Below are 23,600 nucleotides of genomic sequence, written 5' to 3'. Positions count from 1 at the left end.
TCTGGCTATCATAAATAAAGCTGCTGTGAATATTCATGTGGAAATTTGTATATGAACATAAGTTTACACTTCCCTAGTGTAAATACCTAACAGTGGGATTACTGGGTAAGAGCTAAACATAGATGTAACTTTATAAGAAACTATCAAACTTGATTCCCAAGTGCTTGCTTCATGTATTTCGAAACTCTCTTGTTAGGTGCATACACATTTAGGATAGTTGTATATTTTTTGATGAATTGACCCATTCATCGTTATGTAATAGTACTCTTTATCCCTGATTATTTGTATAGTATGTATTTCTCCATCTTTTCACTTTTAATCTATATGATTATATGATTATATTTAAAGTGGGTTTTTAATAAGCAACATGTCATTGTCATTAGGTGCTTTATTTTTAAATACATTTTGATAATCTGTATGTTTTAATTTTTGTATGTTTTGACCGTTTGTATTTAATGTAACTTGTTGATGTAATTTGGATTTTGGTCTGCAGTTTTGTTTGTTTTCTATTCCCACTCTTTCTTGTTTCTCTCTTTCTCCTTTCCTACCTTCTTTTGTATCACTTCAATAATTTCTAGTTTTCCATTTGAATTTATCTATTATATATTTTTTTACTCTATTTTTGCAGTGATTGCTCTAGGGATTGCAATATACATACTTAACCTTTTCACCATGTATTTAGGATTGATATTTTACCACTTCAAGTGGAATAGACAATCCTTACCGTCCCTTTACTCTCCCTGCTTTACGTTGTGGTCTTATATGTTACAGTATATATATAATGAAAACCTCATCAGACAATATTTAAATTTTTGCTTTCAGTTGTTATACACATTTTAGAGAACTGCTGAGGAGATAATGGTCTATTTGATTTACTTGGATATTTATCATTTCTGTTCCTGAAGTTCCAGGTTTCCCTCTTTTAAAAAAATTTTTTTTAATTCTTTTATTTTTTTGGTTGTGCTGCACAGCATGTGGGATCTTAGTTCCCCGATCAGGGACTGAACCCATGCCTCCTGCAGTGGAAGTGTAGAGTCTTAACCACTGGACCACCAGGGAAATCGCAGGTTTCCTTCTCTTATCATTTCCTTCTGTCTAAGGAACTTCCTGTAGCATTTCTTTTACAGCAGTTCCAACAACTAATTCTCTTAATTTTCTTTCATCTGAGAATATCCTGTATTCCATCTTCACTCCTAAAGGATGTTTTTGCTGGATGTAGAATTCTGGGTCAACAGGTCTTTTCTTTTAGCTCTTTAAAAATGTTGTGCCACTTCCTTCTGGCCTTGTAGTTCCTGATGAGAAACCTACAGTCGTTCACATTGTTGTTCCTGTCCTTGTAGTGATGTGACTTTTCCTCTGGCTCCTTTCAAGCTTTTCACTTTGTCTTTGGTTTTTAGCTGTTTGGTAGTGATATATCTGGGTGTGCATTTCTTTGAGATTATTTTGTTTGGGGTTTTATGAATTTCTTGAATCTTTAAGTTTGTCTTTGACCAAATTTGGGGCATTTTCAGCCATTATTTTATTCAAATATATTTTCTGCACCACACTCTCGTGCCTCTCCTGAGACTCTGATGACATAAATGTAATACTTTTTGAATTCGTCCTATAGGTCTTTGAGCCTCTGTTCTGTTTTTCACCCTCTTTTTTTTCTTTCTGTTGTTTAAATCAGGTAATTTCAATTGATCTGTCTTCAAGTTCACTGAGTCTTTCCTCTGTCATCTCCATTCTGCTATTGAGCCCTGAATTTTTTATTTGGGTTATTGTATTTATATCTTTTATTTCTTTGCTGAGACCTTATTTTAATCTTTTCTTCATTTGTCTTTATTCTTGGAGCAGGGTCATAATAGCTGCTTTTAAAGTCTATCTCGTAATTCCAACAGTTTTGTCATTTTGGTTCTTGTCATTTGGGGTTGGTGTTTGCTGGTTACCTTCTGCAAGTTGAGATTTTCCTGGTTGTTTGTGTACCAAGTAAATTTGGCATGTACTCTGGACACTTTGAATATTATGTAATGAGACCCTGGGTCTTGTTTAAATTCGAGGGAGAATGTTGCCTTTTTGTTTTGTTGTCTTATTTTGCTTTAGCAGACAATCGACCTAATTAGGTTCAGGATACAAGTTCCAACCCATCTGGGTTGAAATGTCTTTCCGTTTTCAAAGCCTTTGTAGTACTCTTCAGATCTTTCCTGTATGTGCTCTTCCTGGTGGTTGGTCTGGGACCTGGCTGGTAGTTAATCCCATAGTTCTGTTATCAGAGGCTTTGATTTGCTCATGGAATCAGATCCATGAGCTCAGAGGTGAGTGAGAAGCTCATAAACCACTATATAGGATCACCCTCTTGAGCTCCTCCTCTTCGTGATCTTCCTGACATTTTCTTCTTTTTTTTTTTTATAAATTTATTTTATTTATTTATTTTTGACTGCGTTGGGTCTTCGTTGCTGTGTGCGGGCTTTCTCTAGTTGCGGCGAGCAGGGGCCACTCTTCGTTGCGGTGTGTGGGCTTCTCGTTGCGGAGCATGGGCTCCAGGCGCGCGGGCTTCAGTAGTTGTGGCTTGCGGGCTCTAGAGCGCAGGCTCAGTAGTTGTGGTATGCGGGCCCAGTTGCTCCACGGCATGTAGGATCTTCCCAGACCAGGGATTGAACCTGAGTCCCCTGCATTGGCAGGCGGATTCTTAACCACTGCGCCACCAGGGAAGACCCGTTCCTTACATTTTCTGACTCTGGGCTCCCCCTTCAAGTCCTCCAGTCAGAAAGCTGGGACTTTAGTTTGCCTGCTCAGCCTTGCACTTCCTGTGACTGTTTCTGCCTGGAGTCAAGTGGCAAGAGGGCAGGAAGGGGAAAACAGCAATAGGATTCACTCCAGACCGTTCGGACCACAGCTCCTGTGGTCAGAGGAAAGGGTTCCCCTCCTTCAGAGCCTGGCAGCTGCAGCCACTACCCATGCCACCACGGATTTGGAACCACTCCATTTGGGTTTTAATGGCATAAAACCCTAACCAGGGATTCTGGCTCTGTGATATGGTCATTGGATTAGAAAGCCTTCTAGATTTTCTCAAATCATGTTGAGATAGTATTTAGATAATTTTGGCTGGAATGTCTTGGTTCTTGCTTTTTCACTTATTAGCCTGTGACCTTAGGAGGGTCTCTTCCCCTTTCTGGGTTATTTAATTTCTTTCCCTGAAAGCTTTCTGAGACAGCACAAATGTGAATGTGCACACTTCTGGTGGAAGGTGGGGGGTGGTGAGGGAGCTTTGCAGATACAGTCATGTGTGTTTGGTGTGCGTTGTTGTTTAATTTCAGTACAGCTCCTATTATATTCTGAAAAAAATAAAAACAGAAAAGATCAGCTTCCGTAGTTATCTGAGAGTTGAATATCTCATGTACTCATGTACTTTTATTAATGTAGACATTATTAAAGGCCAAGACTGTCTGCAAACACTGTCATTCAGTTACGGTCCATGCATGTGACATTGGTATCTGTGGTTTGCCATAAAGGTATATGATCTGTGACTTTTCTAGGGAATTGTGGCCATGATTTCCTGTGTTTTACTGTCAGCCTCTCTCTCCTACATCTTCTATAATTTTTAAAATTTTGAAACAATCTTAAAAGTTTAAATACAGTACAGATAATTTTGTTTCCTGAACCACTCGGGTATAAGTTGCCAACCAGATGCCCTGTCACACCTGTGTTTCCTTTAAAGAAGGGCATTTTCTTATATAAGCACAGTACATCTATCAAAATCAGGAAGTTAACATTGATACATTACTGCTGTCCAATCCTCAGACCCATTCAAGTTCCACTAGTTGTCCTAATAATGTCCTTTATGGCAAAAGAATTCAGCTCAGCATCACTTGTTGCATTTAGCTGTCACGTCTCTTTAGTCTCCTTCAGTCTGGAACAGTTCCTCAGTATTCCCTTGACTTCCATGATCTTGATACTTTTCTTTTAAATGTATTTTTTAAATTTATTTTAAAAATGAAATTTAATTTTTTTTTTTTTGGCCAAGCCGTGCGGCATGTGGGATCTTCGTTCCCTGACCAGGGACCGAGCCTGTGCCCCCGGCATTGGGAGTGCGGAGTCGTGATCTTGTTACTTTTGAAGATTACAGGCCAGTATTTTGTAGAATACCCCTCAATTTGGGCTCAGCAGGCGTTTCCCCAGGATTAGATTCTGGTTCTGCATTTTTGGCAGGAACACCTCAGAAGGGATGCTGCTGTGCTTTCGCTGTGTCCTGCCAAGTAGAACACGATGATGATTTTTCCCGTTACTGATGTTCACTTTGATTATTCGAGTAAGGTGGTGTCTGCCAGACTTCTCCACTGTGAAGTCAGTCTTTTCCCCTCTGTAGTTAAGTACTTTTATTTATTCATTTCTTATTAATTTGTACTTAATACACATTTAAGAGCTTTGAAATATATAAATACCCTGTCCTTCATCAAACTATTGATGTCACTGTGGACCCACGGTTTCCTATTTTATCCAGAGGGATAATTCAGTACTATCATTATTTATTTTAATGCTCCAATTGTGCTAGTTTGGTTAGTTGAAGCCCCTTCAAGTTGGCTTCTGTGTCCAGTTGAAATGTCCCTTTTACCCTCTGAGCATGTCCTCACTTTCTGGGCACAGTAAGATGTTCTGGCCTCATCTTTTTATTTCTCAGCCCCAGCTCTAGAATCAGTCCTTACTCCAAGGTGTCTTGGTTATTTTTAGTGGGCAATGGTATGCTTTCCTTCCTTAATTTTTTTCTATGAAAAGGGTTTACTTTAAAATCATAAATTCCACTATCTTGTGTCGGTTTTCCTCACGTGCATATTTGTAACTCTGCTTCAGAAATTGGAGGTGGTGTGGGACTGGGGAGGGACCCCAGGCCGAGAGCAAGGAGAGCTTGGTAGAGTTCAGACCCACCCTGGGCACGTAGCATGCGTGTGTCGGTGACAGAGCCTCTTGTCGCCCCTGACCCACGTTCTTCAGTGGTAAAATGGAAGGACTGAAGTGGGTTCTGATCTAGGCCAGTCCTGGGCTCTCTCGTCACTGCTGTTCACACTTAGCACGTTAGATCACCCCACGTCTGTCTGGTGATTAGCTGTTAGGATGTGGGAGCCATGTCTTCTTCATACCTTTGCTCCTTGTTTATAGAATGGAGTGTATACCAAGTCACTGCCTCTTTATTGGCTCACCTGACTCTCCATACCTGGGCTGCTTTTAGGAAGGGTGACGTGTAATTGCCGAGGGGATCTCCAGGACCATTTTGTTGGCTTGTTCTCGGTGCCTTCCCCATTGTGTGGAGGCCCCCAGTTTTCTCTTCAGCACTTTTTTTTTTTTTTTTTTTGCGTTATGTGGGCCTCTCACTGTCGTGGCCTCTCTCGTTGTGGAGCACAGGCTCCGGACATGCTGGCTCAGCGGCCATGGCTTATGGGCCTAGCCGCTCTGCGGCATGTGGGATCTTCCTGGACCAGGGCACGAACCCGTGTCCCCTGCGTCGGCAGGTGGACTCTCAACCACTGCGCCACCAGGGAAGCCCTCTTCAGCACTTTTATACGAGTACACTGTCTTCACTACCTTTCATGTGGGACCTCTGAAGGCTCGGATAGACTTTTGAAAAGAGGACAGAGGCACTGTGCTAGTCCCTACTCCTTTTTCTGGGTCCTTTGCAATTCTGATTAATGACCTGTTTCCACGTATAGCTTCAGCTGCTTCTACCAGTCAGCACAATATACAGGTGTTGAATCAGAAGCACCACAAAAATGATGCCATGTGAGCGATCATCGTTTAGTTAGGCAGTGCGTGGGTGTGGAGACCCATGTAAATGAGCACAAACATAAGTATGTGTGCATATGTGGGCATGCGTGCGTGTGTGTGTGTGCACGGGTGCCATGTTCCTGAACACGTGTCTCCTTTCACCCTTGCTGCTTCATTTCTGACTATTATGTCACTGTTAATACAGGTAAACAAAGGTGTGGATTCACAGACTGAAGGAGAGGGTAGCCGCCCATCCATGGACTTATTCAAAGCCATCTTTGCCAGCTCCTCAGATGAAAAGTCTTCATCCTCTGAGGATGAGCAGGGCGACAGTGAGGATGATCAGGAGGGTACCAGGGAAGCCGACTTCAAAGGTTCCCAAGAGGCTGACGTGGTGGAGACATCATCTGTGGCCCAAGGTATGTCACATATTTTAGACTTTGGGATCTAAAAAAGAAAACAGTGATGTTTCTAGAGAGGCTGCTTTCTTCATTTAGTGTGTAATTTGGAACCAGGATAATTAGCAATTGATGATTTTTTGATGATGTTTTAATCTTTTGTATTTTTTAAGTTAAAAAAGTTGTATTTAATTATAGTTAATTTACAATATTATATTAGTTTCAGGCGTACAACATAGTGATTCAAAATTTTTGTAGATTGTACTCCATTTAAAGTTGTTATAAAATATTGGCTATATTCCCTGTGCTGTACGATCTATCTTTGTATCTTATATATTTTATACATAATAGTTTGTATCACTTAATCCCCTACCCCTCGTTTACCCCTCCCACCTTCTCTCTCCCCACTGGTAACCACGAGTATGTTTTCTGTGTCTGTGAGTCTGTTTCTGTTTAGTTATATTCATTCAGTTGTTTTATTTTTTAGATTCCACATGTAAGCGATAACATACAGTATTTGTCTTTCTTTGTCTGAGTTATTTCACTTAGCATAATACCCTCCCAGGTCCATCCATGTTGTTGCAAATGGCAAAATTTCATTCTTTCTTATGGCTGAGTAGGATTCCATTGTGTATATACACCATATCTTCTTCATCCATTCGTCTGTTGATGGACACTTAGGGAGCTTCCATATCTTGGCTATTATAAATAATGCTGCTGTGAACATTAGGGTGCATGTATCTTTTCAAATTAGAGTTTTCGGGTTTTTTCTGGAAATATACCCAGGAGTGGAATTGCTGGATCACATGATAGTTCTATTTTTAGTTTTTTGAGGAACCTCTGTACTATTTTCCACAGTGGCTGCACCAATTTACATTCCCACCAACAATGTACAAGGGTTCTCTTTTCTCTACATCCTCACCAACATTTGTTATTTGTGGTCTGTTTGATGGTAGCCATTCTGACAAGTGTGAGGTGATATCAAAACCAGGATGATGGAAAAAAAAAACCACAACAAGATTTGTACCAGCAGTTGTCTTTTCATTATGTTGATGGTTTCCTTTGCTGTGCAAAAGCTTTTTAGTTTAATTAGGTCTTATTTGGTTTTTGGCTTTTTAAAAATATTTATTTAGTTATATATTTATTTATTTGGTTGCACCGGCTCTTAGTTGCGGCAGGCAGGCTCCTTAGTTGCGGCTCCCTGGCTCCGTAGTTGCAGCATGTGGGCTCCTTAGTTGTGGCATGCGAACTTTTAATTGTGGCATGCATGAGGGATCTAGTTCCCCAACCAGATATCAAACCCGGGCCCCCTGCGTTGGGAGTGCAGAGTCTTACCCACTGAACCTCCAGGAAGGTCCCTTATTTATTTATTTTTGCTTCTGTTTCCTTGCCTTAGCAGACAGATCCAAAAAAAAATTTCTATGATTTATAATCTTTTGTATCTTTAAATGGGGTGGAGCAGAGTTTTTTTTTTCTCTCTATCTGGTATAAATCTCTGATATATTTTTAGGATGTAGAGATGTGTTTGATAATATTGATTTTCCTACTTATCCTAGTTGAGGAGAATTAAAAAATAGTAAAATTTTCATTTAAAAAATAGCTTTTTTTTTTTTTTTACCTGGTTGCTGATGAGGTGCCAGGATTAGTGGAAAACATTTGGTGATGACATATACAGAGTTTCTTCCTGCTTTCCTCTCTGTAGGGCAGATTGTATGCTCTGGAACAGCCATCAGATTGGCATTGCCTGGCACATAAGTAGCACTTGGTAGATGGTGTCTGTTCTCGTTACAGTGAGTCTAACATCTGGTTAGTAGCCTGTCTACTTGTTCTCTTTACCCCAGCCAGGAGTTTGGGCATAGGAAAGGAGGCTGTCTGGTGCTTGCAAGGGTGGGAGACTTTTCAGATGTTTGGGTGGGTGGACAGAATTTCCCATCTCAGTTTTAGATTGTTCTGCCTGCCCCTTTCAGTCTGTGGTGGACTTGGGTTTAATTTTTGAGGGCCTTTAACCAAAAAGTTACATAGAGATATAAAATATTGTTTATTCTTAGGTGATTGCAAATGTCAGCCTATTTTTTTCTTTGTGAGAAAAAAACAACTTATTTTTTTATTACAGAGTCATATATTACTTGAAAAGTTTAAAAATATAGAAACATAGGGACTTCCCTGGTGGTCCAGTGGTTAAGAATCTGCCTTCTAATGTAGGGGATGCAGGTTCAATTCCTGGTTGGGGAACTAAGATCCCACGTGCCACGCGGCAACTAAGCCTGTACGCTTCAACTACTGCGCCTGCACGTCACAACTAGAGATCCCAAGTGGTGCAACTACTGAGCCTGTGTGCTCTGGAGCCTGTGCCACAACTAGAGAGAAGCCCGCACGCCAAAACAGAAGATCCCACATGCCACAACTTAGACCTGACACAGCCAAAAAAAAAGAAAAGAAAAGAAATGTAGAAAGCTTAAGTCTCTGGGAATTCCCCCTTCCCAGAGATAACCACCATTAATGCTTTGATGCATATTTTTCCGGACTTTCCCCATCTTTCTGTCTTCTCTCTGAAAACCTAATCATCTCTTTTTAAAAAACGAGATTATTAATGTGAACACGATAATTTGTTCATATTCAGTTTTTCTCCTCTGACGATTTATTTTGAGTGAAATGAAGCCTCCTCAGCTGGGACATAGTCTTACATCCTGTTTTTTAATTAATTAATTTTTGGCTGCGTTGGGTCTTCGTTGCTGCACGCGGGCTTTCTCTAGTTGCAGCGAGCGGGGGCTACTCTTGGTTGTGGTGTGCGGGCTTCTCATTGCGGTGGCTTCTCTTGTTGCTGAGCACGGGTTCTAGGCGCACGGGCTTCACTAGTTGTGGTGCGTGGGCTCAGTAGTTGTGGCTCGCAGGCTCTAGAGCACAGGCTTAGTAGTTGTGACGCACAGGCTTAGTTGCTCCGTGGCATGTGGGATCGTCCCAGACCAGGACTTGAACTTGTGTCCCCTGCATTGGCAGGGGGATTCTTAACCACTGCACCACCAGTGAAGCCGTACATCCTGTTTATTTGTAAGTCTTTATTCTCCTGAGATGGCCCTTCCTTGAGGTTGTGTTTCTACCTTTTATTTTTATTTATTTATTTCAGTTTTTGCGATATTGTATTTAGTCCTCTTGGCTGGCTTAATCACATTGTTGTTTTTGTTTTTTGGCCATGCCACGTGGCATGTGGGATCTTAGTTCCCCGACCAGGGATCGAACCCACGCCCCCTGCACTGGAAGTGCAGGGTCATAACCACTGGACTGCCAGGGAAGTCCTGATGGTGTTTCAACCTTTTAGGTCTCAGGTGATGTGGAGTGTGTGCCACAAGTACCCTCACCACCCCTGTGGTACAGCCCCTGGGGCACCTGCTTGCAGGTGCCCTTGTGTAACCGACATTCCAACTCAAATGTCCAGGAGGTCAGAGGTTGGGCCTGTGTGTTCACTGCTGTGTCATCAGCACCTGGCGTGAGCTAGTTACGCGGGGTGCTGACGAAAAGCACATGCTATCTGGTAAAAACAGACATTTATTGAAGACTCAAGCACATTAATATTTGGCATGTATCTAAAATTAATATCCTGGTGTTTTTCAGCTAGTGAGCCAGCACCCCAGGAGCCCGCACCTTTCTTCCCGATTCAGAAGATACAGATAGATGAAAGAGAAGAGTTCGGCCCGCAGCTGCCTCCCGTCTTCTGCCCCAGTGAGTCGAGAGCTCCTTATGTCATCTGTTTGCATTGGGGCCAGAGTCTCCCCCAAGATAGGACAACTCTAACCACATTGTTCTGTCTGCCAACGTAATCCAGCATGAGGCTGACCAAATATATATGTTTGTTTCTAGTTTATCCGTTCTCAGCCATGTTTGGAAAATCAGTGCTTCCACCTTGTGCCTAAATGATAGGTGTTGCTTTTCAGCCTTAGAGTCCTTTAATTTTTTTTTTAACTTTTTAACAGATAGGGCCCTAAGTATCTCAATTTTGTCACGTATAGAGATAAAAAAGTAAAAATCTAGGGCACAAAGATGGGATAGGAATTGTAGGGAGAAGGATATTCTGAGACTTCTTTATACTTCGGCTAATGCAGCAAATAAAACTAATCCTTTCAGAAGTAAGTACAGCTCATCCTCCTCCCGCAATATCTGTTAACAACTTCTGTTCAGTGCCGGCTTAAACTGACATCTCATGTTAAAATGTTTAGACTGGTTGGCATCTCTTTGAAAGCTGAGTTAACAAACATCTGATAATAGGGCCCAGATATAGAAATGACATAAAATTCTATTATGTACTTTATAGTTTCCTGTAGTGCCCACATATGCATAGTGGCTTGGTTAATTAACCCAGCCTTCAAAGAGATGAAAGCAGAGAGGAGTCAAATGTGTGAAGTTTTGAAAAATCTTGGTGGATGTATTTCTCATTTGTGTAAGTGTTCAGATCTTTAGTTTAAAATAAGTGTCGGCACTTGAAAGCTAAGTTAGTTATGCCCATTTCCCAGATGGTTCTTGATAACCTTGTAATAGTTGATAACTTAATTTGGTCTATGGGCTATTTTCCAAAAACTAGCATCAGAAAAAAAAAAAAAGTTTGGGGAGGTCAACCTGGGAAACATTTGACCAAACTGTAGGACTAGAAAATTGCAGGCATTGGTTAACTGGGTTTGGGAAATAAACCATACTCCTGAAATACCTCGGAATTTTTCTTTAGGTAGAAAAAAGTTGATTTAATGACTTACACTGTTTCTGCTATAGATAATTTTCTGCTGGTTTGATGACCTGGAAGTTAATGACCTATGAAAACGTTTTGGTCAGAATTTGGAGGTGGAGAAGTGGAGTGCATGCAACTTGTTTAGCCTTTTTTTTTTTTTTAATTTAATTTAATTTTTTTTTTTATACAGCAGGTTCTTATTAGGTATCCATTTAATACATATTAGTGTATACATGTCAGTCCCAATCTCCCAATTCAACCCACCACCACCACCACCACCCCTGCCACTTTCCCCTCTTGGTGTCCATATGTTTGTTCTCTACATCTATGTCTCTGTTTCTGCCATGTTTACTCATTTTTAATGATCAAGTACATTATTTTGTTTTGGTGCTAATTTTTTAATGTTTTGCTTATAAGACAAACTCACATGAAATGTGCTTTTGTAAAGGGTGGACGGTGTCACAGGGGCGGGCAATTATGTGCCAGATTCTGGGCTATGGGATTCATGTGCACGGTCCCATCTAATCCCCTCTGTGTCCCCAGAAGGATAGGGATTCTTATTTTCCCCATTTTTCAGACAGGAAAACAGACTTGGAGAGGTTTAGCGACATGCCAAAGACCACAGACCTGCTGACAGAGCCAGATTCAGACTCTGGTCTATCTCTGAGTTTACCTGAGGATGTTAAATGATAGAAGGCTGGTAGGCATTCTGGTCTGACTTTATCTTCATCTGGCAGATAAGACTGTGGCCAGACACCATTGGATCACTCTGGTCTTAGGTTGAGGTTTCTGGCAGTTTCTAAATATAGATCTACAACGTGATATGCTAATCTGCTTGTTTATCAGTGAGGCAGGGCAGGAGTTCTGCCTTAATGGTAAACATCTGTCTACGTCAGACTCCTAACTCAGTAATTTAGCCTTCTCTTCGCCTGTAGTCTCTAAGTAATGTCTTTATTACATTCGTGTTTCAGATGCTCGTCAGAAACTTGAGGCACCTCTCAAAGAGAAACATAAAAAGAACAAAGAAAAACACAAGACCAAGAAAGAGCACAGACGGAAGAAAGAGAAGGTAACTTCTGGGTGTACCAGGATCAGTGTGTGGGGTCAGACGCCCCTGCTTCTGTCGTCTAGACCAGCCTCCAGGGGTGACCCATGAAGCCAGTCAAGATGGAGGCCACAGGTCTCTCTACACCTTGACAGAAATGTTGATAGTCAATGGAAACCCTCGATTTTCAGAAAAACTTTTTTTTCTTTTGCTTTGACCACATCGCACGTCATGCGGGGATCTTCCCTGACCAGAGATCGAACCCGTGCCCCCTGCCATGAAGCACGGAGTCTAACCACTGGACTGCCAGGGAAGTCCTGTTTTTCTTTTAGACAAAATATCTTAATTTATTCAGTTCTACTTAAAATTTTTTTTTTATTCATGAATATTAAAAAGTAGGAGAAAAGGACATTTAAATATCTTAGAGTTGAGAATTCCCTGGCGGTCCAGTGGTTAGGACTCGGGGCTTTCACTGTGGGGGCCAGGTTCAATCCCTGGTCGGGGAACTAAGATCCCGCAAGTTGCTCGGCCAAAAAAATAAATTAAATATCTTAGAGTAATGGTTGAGTATTAAATAACAGAATAGTTAATTACTATGTTTAATAAAACAATTGTTTTTAATAAAATATTTAGATAATGAATAAAAACATTTGATATTGATTATCATTCAGTATTAAAGGAAGGTATTAGTTTGCACATTTCTCAACTACTTTGTCATCATTACAAATAGAGATTTGGGTCTGTAGCTTGCCATTTGAAGTGATGGACACTTAAAGAACACTGTTGACACTGCTGTCTCAACATCCGTGTCTTCTTTTGAGTTATGGCACAGGCTTTTAATTCAGTTAATGTTAGTTAGTGCTGGGTACCCACAGGGATCTGGGTAGTAGTAGAATTGATTAGAAACAGTTCCTCTTTTGGCTACCTGAAAAAAGGATTCTTGAGCATGGAAGGTAAGAGAAGTTCTCCTGGAGTGAAAGGAAAGAAACTGGTGCCGACAGATTTGAAAACCAAACTCACGTGTTTCTCACCAGCATGTGTGCTGTTCTCTGACCTTCTACCAGTTTCTTCTTTGTGCTTTTCCAGGGAGCTTGCCATCCTGATATGTGGTTTGTCACATATGGCTAAAGAAATGGAGCAGGCAGGTTCACGGGCGGGGGTTGGGGGGACGGGGTCACCTTGGATGAGATGGGGGCTGAGTGTCATGATGGGGTCCTTCCTGTGCCTGCTTGGTTCTGCTGTGTCTGTCGCCAGAAGATCAATTCTGTGAGCATATGCGCGGTGGAGAGTGTGTGCCCAGTTGTGTGTCCTGGTCTGTCCCACACCAGGCTAAAGCTCCCCCAGGTGAAGTTTTTTGGTTTTGAATGACTCCAGCAACCAAATGCCTCATTAGCCTGCCACTGCGTGGAATTAGGAAGGGAAACACCCATTTGTTCTCCTTGATTTGTTTATTTATTTATTTCAGAAAAAGAAACACCGGAAGCACAAACACAAAGGCAAGCAAAAGAATAAAAAGTCAGAGAAAAGTAGTAGTTCCGAGAGTACGAACAGCAGTGACAGCCAGAGCGATGAAGAAGGGGCCGCAGACCTGTCACCCCAGGAGCTGCTGAGACGGTAGGCGACGGGAGACAGTAGGCTTTCAGAAACCCTCAGAGGCTCGTTGAAACCTTGCTGTGTTTGCATAGAGGGAAATGTCAGAAATGATAAATTTGTGCTTTAACTCGTTTTTTAAAAAGTTAACTTTTAATTGCATAAGTGATACGTAAATATATTATCATTGTGAAAATTCAGATCTTACAGGTAAGGCTTGAAGTGGCCCATGACCAATTCCCCAAATCTCTCTTCTCTCCACAGTAACCTCTGTCATCTGTTGCTTTGTAACTCTGAAGACTTTTTCGCACAGCCACACACACACACACACACACACACACACACACACACACACACAGAGGTACATGTGCATTTTGTTGCACGTTTTTAATATAAATAATATAACTTTTTGTAGCATAAATCTAGAGGGAATGAACATTTAGAAGGAATAAATATCACCAAATTGTTTCCACAAGTGGCTCTATCCATTTAAATTATGAAAGCACCTTGTTATTACATCAGTTACAAACAGCACAGAGATGTTTGCCAGCCTGATGGGTGAAGAATGGCATGTCATCTTCGTTGCATTTCCTGAATCAGTAATGAGGCTGAGCAGCCTTTCCTGTGTATCTCAGCCTTTGCCATGGGCTCTTTTGTGAATAATGTGCTCCTGTCCTTTGCACAATATTCTGTTTTCTGTTAGATTTTTATACTGGTTTTTCGGTACTGTTTTTACTGATTTTTAGGAATTTAAAAATAATTCTGGATAGTAATCCTTTGTGTTTTAGAGTGTTACCTGTTATATGACTTTTAACAATCTTTGTTGAACAGAAACTTTAGTTTTGGGAACACTCAGTTTTACGAATTTTTGTGTTGTTGTTGGTATGTTTTACATTTTGTCTTTTTAAGGCCTTCCCTAATGTAAGGGTTTGTATATATATATAGACTATTCTCATGCTTTTGTAGTTTTGTTTTGGTTTAACCTATTTGAATTGTTTTATTTTCCTTTTTTTTTTTTGTGAACAGAGTAGGGTAGGCATCCAACTTACCTTTCTCCAGATAGATGGCTGGTTGTATTAGTGAGAGTGAGTAGGCGAGCTGCGATGAAAAGAAACCCTCTCAACCCACTGGCACAGCACAGTGGAGCTTAAGTTAAATTGAGAAAGTTACTCAGGATCCCAGTTTGTTCCGCTCTAGAATGTGGCCCTCAGAGGAGCCGAGGGGAACGGGTTGGAGGATGGTCTTGGAGGTTGTTATGGTCCTGCCTGGAAGTCGCTGTCTTCCCTTCCCCTCCAGCCCCCGGGCCGGAGCAGCTGGGTGGCCCTGCCCGGCCAGCACGGGACCAGGTAGGGCAAGTCCAGTTGTGGGCCCAGGGTGACGGGGGACACGGCAGGCGCAAGCCCTGGCCACTCGGCCCCACCGGTGCTCTGGGCTGTTAAGGGAGGTGTAGCTTGATCAGATTCTAAATGCCTGTGCCCATGTGGATCGGTTCCTGGATTCTCTGTTCTGGTTTCTTAGCCATTTTTTTTAATTTTTTGCGGTATGCAGGCCTCTCACTGTTGTGGCCTCTCCCGTTGCGGAGCACAGGCTCTGGACGTGCAGGCCCAGCAGCCATGGCTCACGGGCCCAGCTGCTCTGCGGCATGTGGGATCTTCCCGGACCAGGGCACAAATCCGTGTCCCCTGCATCGGCAGGCGGACTCTCAACCACTGCGCCACCAGGGAAGCCCCCAGTTTTCTATTTTTTCATCCGCCCTCTTTTAATTACTCTGGCCTTATAGTATATTTTGCCATCTGGAAAGACAAGTGCCGCTGCCTTGTCCTTTTTCATTTATTTCTTTAGAATGGACAGGACCTTCTCATGGTTCAGAAACAATACGGATATGAGCATTTCAGTTTAATCCAGAGCCCCCTGAAGCGGCTGTGTTGATTCATGTTTCCCTTTCCTCATGGCATGTGCCAGTGGTGATAGGGACGGGCCAGGCACTGTGAGGCACACCATGGGTGTGGGCTCGTTTAATCCTCACATAAGGCTGTGACTTGTGTCCCCTCCTCTCACAGGCGGGGAAAGCAAGGCCCAGGGAGGCCCACTGACCCTCACCAACACCTGATATTTTCGCCCTTGACCGTTTGGGGCCACGTGATGAGTCATTCCTGCGGGGAGGCATTTGCGCTTGCACACGTGGAAGCCCCTCAGTGCCCATCGGGAGAGTGTAGTGGGGTGGGCTGAGCACAGAAGTCAGAAAATGTGGGCAGGTAGCTGTGTGCCGACTTGCGTCTCAAACTTAACCATTTAGAGACCAGAAGCTGCAGAACAGCGTATGTGCCTGGTACTGTTGTCACCAGGCCTTTGGATTTCCCCGCATGCACATGTATGTACATCCTTGCATAGAAAGGGGCTGGAGGGGTTCTTACACCCCTGAGAGCACTTATCTCTGAGGCGGGGGACTGGGATAGAGGGAATGCAGCGTCTGAGGTGTGACATGTATTTAAATATTACTCTTGTGGTTGCTAAAGGTATAGTTTCCATAGCCCCTCACCCCTAAGCTTCCTAGGTTCTCCCCAGGGAGCCTGGATCTCCATCCTGGATCTCCATAGCCCTCCATCTTTTGTGCCTCACTCCACTCTGTGTATTACCTGTCTGCATCTGTCTCCTGCAAGGGGCATTTTGAGGGTCACGACCACATGGGTCTTACTTGCATCCCCAGCGCCTGGCTGAGGTCTCACTCTTGTCAAGGGCCCCTGCTGCTTTCCTTCAGTGACAGCACAGCCTAGTTCTGGATGGACTTGCAGTCTGCCCCCTCCATCCCCTCCCCAGGAGACACTGATCTTCCTGCTGTCCCTGTAAGTTAGCTTTGCCCATTCTAGAATTTCACAGACGTGGAAACATACAGTTAATTACACTCTATAGTGCATTCACACTGTAAGTTCCCAGCTCCGTGCATGTTCACTCTCTGAACATACCTAGAGCAAGGAATAAACCAGCACTCCAGAAGCCCCTCCCACTTAGCATCCCCACCCCCGCCCCCCAGAGGTAACCACTCTGGCTTCTGTCACCGCTGATTACTCTTGCCTGTGTTTCAGATTTATTTAAGGGACCCATGCACTATGAACTCTTGCATCTGGCTTGTGAGATTCCTCTGTATTGGTGTAGAGCAGCTGGTTCGTTCTCATTGCCATAGAGTATTCCTTTATGGGATACACCGCAGAGTATTCGTCTGTTCCGTTGTTGGGGGCATTTGGTTTTCCACTTAGGGGCTGTAGAGCGCGAATCTGGAGTCATTGTGACCCAGCTCTTCTTGATGAATAGAGCTGCCGTGAACATTCTTGTGTGCACAAAGCTGAGATTTAAGACTAACGGCTCAGGAGCTTTTGGCCCTGGAGCAAACATGGTTTTGTTTTTTGTTTTTTTAGTTCCTTCCAAAGGTCATACAGGAGATAGGTGTGTGCAACCAGGATTGGAACTTGCTTTTATAAATGGGTCTTAATATGAGATGTGGAGGAGTGAGTCTCTCTGTGTGTCTTGGGGGGAACAGAATCTTAAGAGTGCGGATTAAACGGTACTTTCTTTCATGGTGTGGGTCATCCTCTGTATTTTGTGCCACTTTGGCTCAGGGAGAGGCCTGGCATTCTTCTCCCCTGCTGAACTGTCTGGTTTTTCTGTTTGTATCTAACTTTCCTCCTCTCTCTCTTTTATTTCCTTTTCTAGGCTGAAGCGTCTTCCACTAAGAAGGCAGTAATTGAATTCTGCCCTGGCCTGTCCCAGTACCAGATCTCCTCCAGGATGGAAGTTCATTGGTCACTCAGTTAATAGATTGTACAGATTGTATTTATTTGTAAATTTTTGCTGTAAAATAATTTTTTTTTAAAACCTTGACATTTCAAAGCTTGCCTTGGAAGGTTGCTTAAATTTCTATTTTTAACTTCTTTTAGTGTCAGAGGAAAAAACTCAGACTGTACAGTTTAATTAAAATGAAATTTTTCTGTTTTTTTCTTGATTTTTCATTTCCTGAAACTTTAAAAAAAAAATGAAAAGCAAAGGCTTTTCTCTGGTTTTGTTGTGAAGAAAGCCAGGTTCAGATAAGGACAGCCTGACTTACTTAAGGACCCGTGTGGGAGGGAGGTGGTCGCTTTCCCATGTTTTCCTGGGGAGTGTGGTTCCTCCCTCATGTGGTTGGTGCTGGTGGCCAGGAGCCAAGTGGGCAGCACAGTACCAGGATCCTGGCAGGTGGCCTCAGCCTCTCGGGGTAGATGCCACCAAAGTGTCTGAGAAAAGCACTGGGACCAAGAGTGGAAGAGTGCGCCCACACCCTGGGTCACACAAGCTCCAGGTCTTTGCACTGCAGCCCTGGGTCCCTGCTCTGAGGCTGCCTCATCTGCCCAGATGAGACCTTTAGAAAAAGTAGAGTGCAGAGGTTTTTTTCTATTATCAAAGTAACATCGTAGAAAAATCAGAACAATTGTAAAAGGAGAAAGAAGGAAGAAAATCATTTCTACTTCTACCTGCCAGGGTTGACAACCCTTGCTCTTTTGTTATAATTCCATGCAGTCATTTTCTAGCATTGAGTCTGCCCCCGGACAAGACGTGACTTTTTTTTTTTTAAGTGTTTTTTAAAAAATTAATTAATCTATTTTTGGCTGTGTTGGGTCTTCGTTGCTGCGCGCGGGCTTTCTCTAGTTGCGGTGAGTGGGGGCTACTCTTCGTTGCCATGCGCGGGCTTCTCATTGCGGTGGCATCTCTTGTTGTGGAGCACGGGCTCTAGGTGCACGGGCTTCAGTAGTTGTGGCTCGTCAGGCTCTAGAGCTCAGGCTCAGTAGTTGTGGCGCACTGGCTTAGTTGCTCTGCGGCATGTGGGATCTTCCGGGACCAGGGATCGAACCTGTGTCCCCGCTTTGGCAGGCGGATTCTAAACCACTGCACCACCAGGGTAGTCCCAAGAGGTGACATTTTGTTCTTTGGTATTTCATTGGCATTATGACAGGTGTTTCCCTCACGTGCTTCTATATTTTGTGTACCTACCCCTAACAGCTGCATCTTAATTAATCCTGGGCACATTCTATAATTTATGGACCGTTTCTCTGTTGTTGACGGTGAAGTGGGTTGGCCAGGAGGCCCCTTCAAAGGCAGAAGACACAGATCATTACGGGAGGCGGAGCCAGGAAGACCCTAAGCGAGGCCGCGAGGATGGGGCCGCCGGTTTCACACATTTGGCCATTTTTCTGTGGCTAACCGTATTGGGCGTTGAGCGGAAGCAGGGAGATCTCCGGGCTCAGGAAGGGCGCGTGGGTCCCAAGGTGGGGGCGCGGGCGCGTGGCGCCACCGTTCGTGGCCAGGCCGGGCTCCGAGATGGCCTCCCAGCCCCCGGTCGCCCCCAGCTCCGCAAAAGCCCTGGACCAGGACGGGAAGACAGCGCTCCGGAGAAGTAACGTGCAGCTGTCCTCGCTCCACATCCGCGACAGTGCGCATCGGCCCCGCAAGCTGCCCTGGGTAGCCCTGGTCAGGGCCTGCGGCCGCTTCAAGCTCTTGCTCTTGGAGGCGCGGCGGGGCCGGCTGCTGTCCTCGCTTAACCCCCTGGCCGTGGGCAATGACTTGCCACCGCCGAAGAAGCACTGGATGCCTGAGAAGGCAGCGTTCTGGGGCGACCAGGAACCCCTCTCCAAGGTCAGAACCGCCCCCAAGGGGAGGGGGTGTGGCTTGTTCCCAACAGGTGCGGAGAGCTCAAGAGCTGGCAAGGGGGCCTGGGAGGGAGCCACCTGGCTTGCTAGGCCTGGGCCCAACCCCCTGCCCCAGGCACACCTAGTGGGCAGAGTGGCTGCGGGGGGGGGGGGGGGGGGCAGCTGGAGGAGAAGCTGGGTGGCCCAGGGAAACCATCCTGGGGGAGGGGAACCCTACCCAACCCAGACCCTGTGGTCTCCGGCTGAGCCTCCCAAATGTCCCCATGGTGACACTCCCAAGTGCATGCCCGGGGTCGGTGAGGGAGCCCTGTCACCCACGAAACAGCACTAGAAGCAACAGAAAACTTAGAAGAAGAAGAATACAGAAATAAACCCCCCCAAACACTACTTAGTATTCTAAATGATATTTGAGAGACAATGCATTGATGAAAAGAAGGCCGGTGGCTGGGAAGAAGAAATAATCTGTGAACAGAGAGAAGTCTTGGGGATGAAAAAGAGGATTTCCAAACAAAGATCCTCCATGGAGGCTTTCAAATCAGAGCAGAGAACTGGAACAGAAAATTAGAAAACAAGCTCGTGGGAGAGAAAAAATATAAAGGAACAATAATTATGAGAGAAGAGGAAGGCAGGGGAGATGCAGAAGAGCCAGTAAATGTATGAGGTATTGGGGTGGGGGGAGGGGGCAGGAGGAGGAAAGAAATGCAGAAGGGAACAGTGAAACGTCCCTGGGCCGAAGAAAGACTGGAGCGCTCATGTGGAAAGACATAGTCAAGGCTTCCCTGGTGGCGCAGTGGTTGAGAGTCTGCCTGCCGATGCAGGGGACGCGGGTTCGTGCCCCGATCCGGGAAGATCCTACATGCCGCGGAACGGCTGGGCGCGTGAGCCATGGCCGCTGAGTCTGCGCGTCCGGAGCCTGTGCTCCGCAACGGGAGAGGCCACAACAGTGAGAGGCCCGCGTACCGCAAAAAAAAAAAAAAAAAAGAAAGAAAAGACATAGTCAAGTTCACTGCAAGATTGGAGGGAAATAAAACCTACAAGTGGTGAATGCCTGCACTGCAAGGATAGGAGCAAGGCTGTCCCTTTTCCAATGCAGATGGAAAAGCCTGCGATCAGACTGAGATGGAGGCTTCTCCAGCGGTCAGAGGACCTCAGAGCTGAGTCCACAACTGGGCCTGCCGAATGGCTGACTGTCTCGGCCAGGCCACCACAGGGGTGCATTGGGGTCTCCATGCGGAAGTCTGTTGGAAGAGAAAGCAGTGTGTGCCAGTGCTTTCCTTGCTTTTATTTGTGACAGTTATTCTGATTTTTAAGTAAAATTAAAGGAGAGCATAGGAGTTGTATTTTATTTCTGTTCTCCATAGAATACCCCCAAGATCCAAATTCAATAGATAAAAAAGGTTTGTGGGCATTTTTTGTTTTTACAATTGTCTCCCCACGGACATAGTGTGTTCTCTATGTGGTTGCCAAGGGGGAGGGAGGGTGGGGGAGGGATGGATTTGGGATTATATATAGAAATGAATCACTTTGCTGTACACCAGAAACTAACACTGTAAATCAACTATACTTCAATAAAATAAATTTTTAAAAAGAGTCTCCCTAGCACCCCCCCCCCAACTACCCTCTTTCCCTCTATGGAGGCAACAAATGTTTCTAGTTTCCTCTGCATCCTTACAGAGATATTTTATGCACATACCAGCACATACATGTATATTCTGACCCCTCCGTTTTTTTACATAAATGGAAGCATACCTTAGACCTCTTCTGCACCTAGTTTTTAAACTTTTTTAAAATTTATTTTAGAGATCTTTCCATATTTAAAAAATATATATATTTATTTATTTTGGCTGCACGGGGTTTTAGTTGCGGCATGCAGGATCTTAGTTGTGGTAGGCATGCGGGATCTAGTTCCCCCGACCAGGGATCGAACCTGAACCCAGGCCGCCTACGTTGGGAGCACGGAGTCTTACCCACTGGACCACCAGGGAAGTCTCGAGGTCTCTCTATATTAGTAAGGAAACAGCTTCCTTGTTCTTTTTTTGTGGAGAGCATTCCATTGGCTGGCTGCCCCCTGATGGATTTAACCAGTCTTGAGTGCATGCACATTCTGGTGGCTTAAGATTTTTTTTGGCCTGGGGTTTTTATGATCCATTAGGTTAACAGAAGTTGAGAAGTTATATAAAGCTCTGGGATAAAAGTATTCTTTTCTGTGGTGGACTGGCCGAGACAGCCATTCGACAGGCCCAGTATATAAGAGAAAAGTATACCTAAAGTATTCTCTGCCTGGCCAAACTGTTGGTCCCTGACAAAGCCAACAAAAGGACATTTTCTTCAGAGCTGCAAAAACTCAGAAAGGATGCCTCTCTTTGAGGAAAAAGTTACTCAAGGGAATACTGTGGCAAACAACAAAAAAGTCAGAATTAAGAAGTGGAGTAAGAAAAAGCAGTTTAGAATAAACAGGGGAGCAGTGACTGAAAACGGTATACCTTGGAAGTGTTTACACAGCAAGGTTAATGCAGTTGTTTAGCTCAGTGAAAATGTTAACAAATTATCTTTTGAAGTGAAGGTGCACCATGCAAGAATAATAATGTTCCAGGTGCTTTCATCCGACAATCTGAGATGGTTTGCTAAAGAACATTCTCAATGATAATTCTTCATTCTTGGCCTTTAAACAAGGCACATGCACACATGGATGTGTCACAAATTTTAAAAATAATTGGCTCAAAACCTCTCCTTGGCTCCCTGGCACATTTAAGAGGAAGTCAGGAGATCTGACCATGACCTTCCCAGCCATTTCGGCTCTACCTCATCTCTCTCCTCTTCCATCTGACTCGCTGACGTTCAAGCCCGTCTGTCCGGCCTCAGGTGTCCTCGTTTTGTCCCCCTCCCCCAGAGGGGGCGGGTGTCTCTCCCTGCCCTCGGTCTAAAGCAGCGCTCACCTGGCTCTGGCCCTAACCTGGCATCACGTGCCGCCTGTGCAGTGGCTGCCCCATCTCCCACCCTGGTCCCTGGGAGCAGGAGCCCGCCAAGCGCACTCCTGGTCTGGGGTCTTTTCTCCCCGGTTCCTGCTGCACCGCGGCACCGCGATCAAGGCCCGGCCAGGGAGGCGCAGGCAGATTTGTAGAACATATTTGTGGGACGCTACATATACCTAAAAAAGCTCACATTTTTTGCTTTTATAAACATCGGACTCTCTTCTATATGCTAGTTTTGTTAGGGCCTCGGACAATGTACCTAGAGTACAAGAGTGTGGAACTTCTCTGCGTGGCTCCTGGGGCTCCCTCTCCATAATGCACTCCAAAGTACTCTGCCCAGAAAGGTCCGGAAGGGGGTGGAGGGATTTCCCCGCTCTTGCTGTTTTCCCATACCAAAGTTCTGTTTTTGTGATGAGAAAAAGAACGAAGCCCCGAGAGCTTTGCCTCGAGGCAGAGACAGCTGCAGAGCAGGGAACTGAGGGTCGGCTGTCTCGACCCCAAGGCGCAGGCTTTGGTGGTGGAGCCTGGAGCAGACCACTGACCGGGTCTCGTCCTGGGCCCCGCAATCGGCCTGGGATGCTGGCAGCCTGCAGTCCAGGCCCCGCCCCCTGACCCGCCCCCCCGCCCCGCGCCTGCCAGGCCCCGCCCCCTGGCCCGCCCCACGCCCGCCGCCTGGCTCGGTTTGCCTGTGCGCCCTGGCGGCTCAGCCCCGACCTGGCGCCTCGCATCTCGTCTGCTGGCTGCCCAGTTCCTGTCCCACCTCTTCCAGCTACCCAGAGCCGAAGGGCCGTCTCACTCCCGCCTTCCCACAGCCCCGTGTTCCCCACAACCCCGAAACCGCTCCCCTACCCTAGACCCCCGCCTCCCCTCATCCCTGCACCTCGGACTTTACTCGCCTCACCCCAACCTTGTCCCCCCATACTGGCGGCAGAGCCTCAGATCCCTCCTCCCAGCACTGTCAACTTAAAGAAAAATGCACAGTGTAAAGTTACCAGTTCACTTTTATTCCTGGACCTTACTGCAGACTGTAACATGGGAGACAACCTCTCGGATAGCTCTGAGGGACGGCTCCAGAGAGGTAAGGGAGGAGCCAGGGTATATGAACATTTTGCTGGGAAAAACATGCAGTCAAGCATAGAAAGCTTACTGTTGATCACAAAGAACAGACATCTCAAGTTAATGATTTTAGTGCTTTTCTGTGTATGGGAAGAAGATGGAAAAACTGGGATCATTTAAATGTTCCTTAAATACGCGTCTTAACCATGTAGGAGCTGGTGTATCCAAAGCACAGAATGCTTCCTGTTTTTCTCTGTCTTGAATTCCCCTCAGGTGCACTGTCTGTGGGCCACTGCAGTGGCTAATGGCTTGGTCTTTGTAGAACTGGAAGAGCAGGCAACATTTTTTTCTTTGCAGTACCCCTACATCCTGGACACCTCCCTACCCCCTGTGCTGATATTAGTAATTTGTGTT

The 23,600-nt window shown here is 44.9% G+C and overlaps 2 protein-coding genes across 2 annotated transcripts in view; both read left to right on the top strand.

Moving 5' to 3' along the window:
- The window catches only part of GPATCH1 (G-patch domain containing 1), a 43,972-nt gene extending 26,389 nt beyond the window's left edge, over positions 1-17,583 (top strand). Inside the window, exons 16-20 of the mRNA XM_059999160.1 lie at positions 5,942-6,155; positions 9,744-9,851; positions 11,820-11,917; positions 13,359-13,507; positions 17,192-17,583. Coding sequence (XP_059855143.1) covers positions 5,942-6,155; positions 9,744-9,851; positions 11,820-11,917; positions 13,359-13,507; positions 17,192-17,222 — 600 coding nt within the window. The 3' untranslated portion in view covers positions 17,223-17,583. The remainder of the gene's footprint in view (positions 1-5,941; positions 6,156-9,743; positions 9,852-11,819; positions 11,918-13,358; positions 13,508-17,191) is intronic.
- A 1,246-nt stretch (positions 17,584-18,829) lies between these two features.
- Positions 18,830-23,600, top strand: part of WDR88 (WD repeat domain 88) — a 36,429-nt gene continuing 31,658 nt past the window's right edge. The window contains exon 1 of the mRNA XM_059999282.1: positions 18,830-19,144. Coding sequence (XP_059855265.1) covers positions 18,830-19,144 — 315 coding nt within the window. The remainder of the gene's footprint in view (positions 19,145-23,600) is intronic.

The sequence above is a fragment of the Delphinus delphis genome, chromosome 20 (assembly GCF_949987515.2).
Source record: "Delphinus delphis chromosome 20, mDelDel1.2, whole genome shotgun sequence".
NCBI lineage: Eukaryota > Metazoa > Chordata > Mammalia > Artiodactyla > Delphinidae > Delphinus > Delphinus delphis.
Note: the sequence above shows the minus strand (reverse complement) of the source record. Positions and strands in the feature narration are given on the sequence as shown.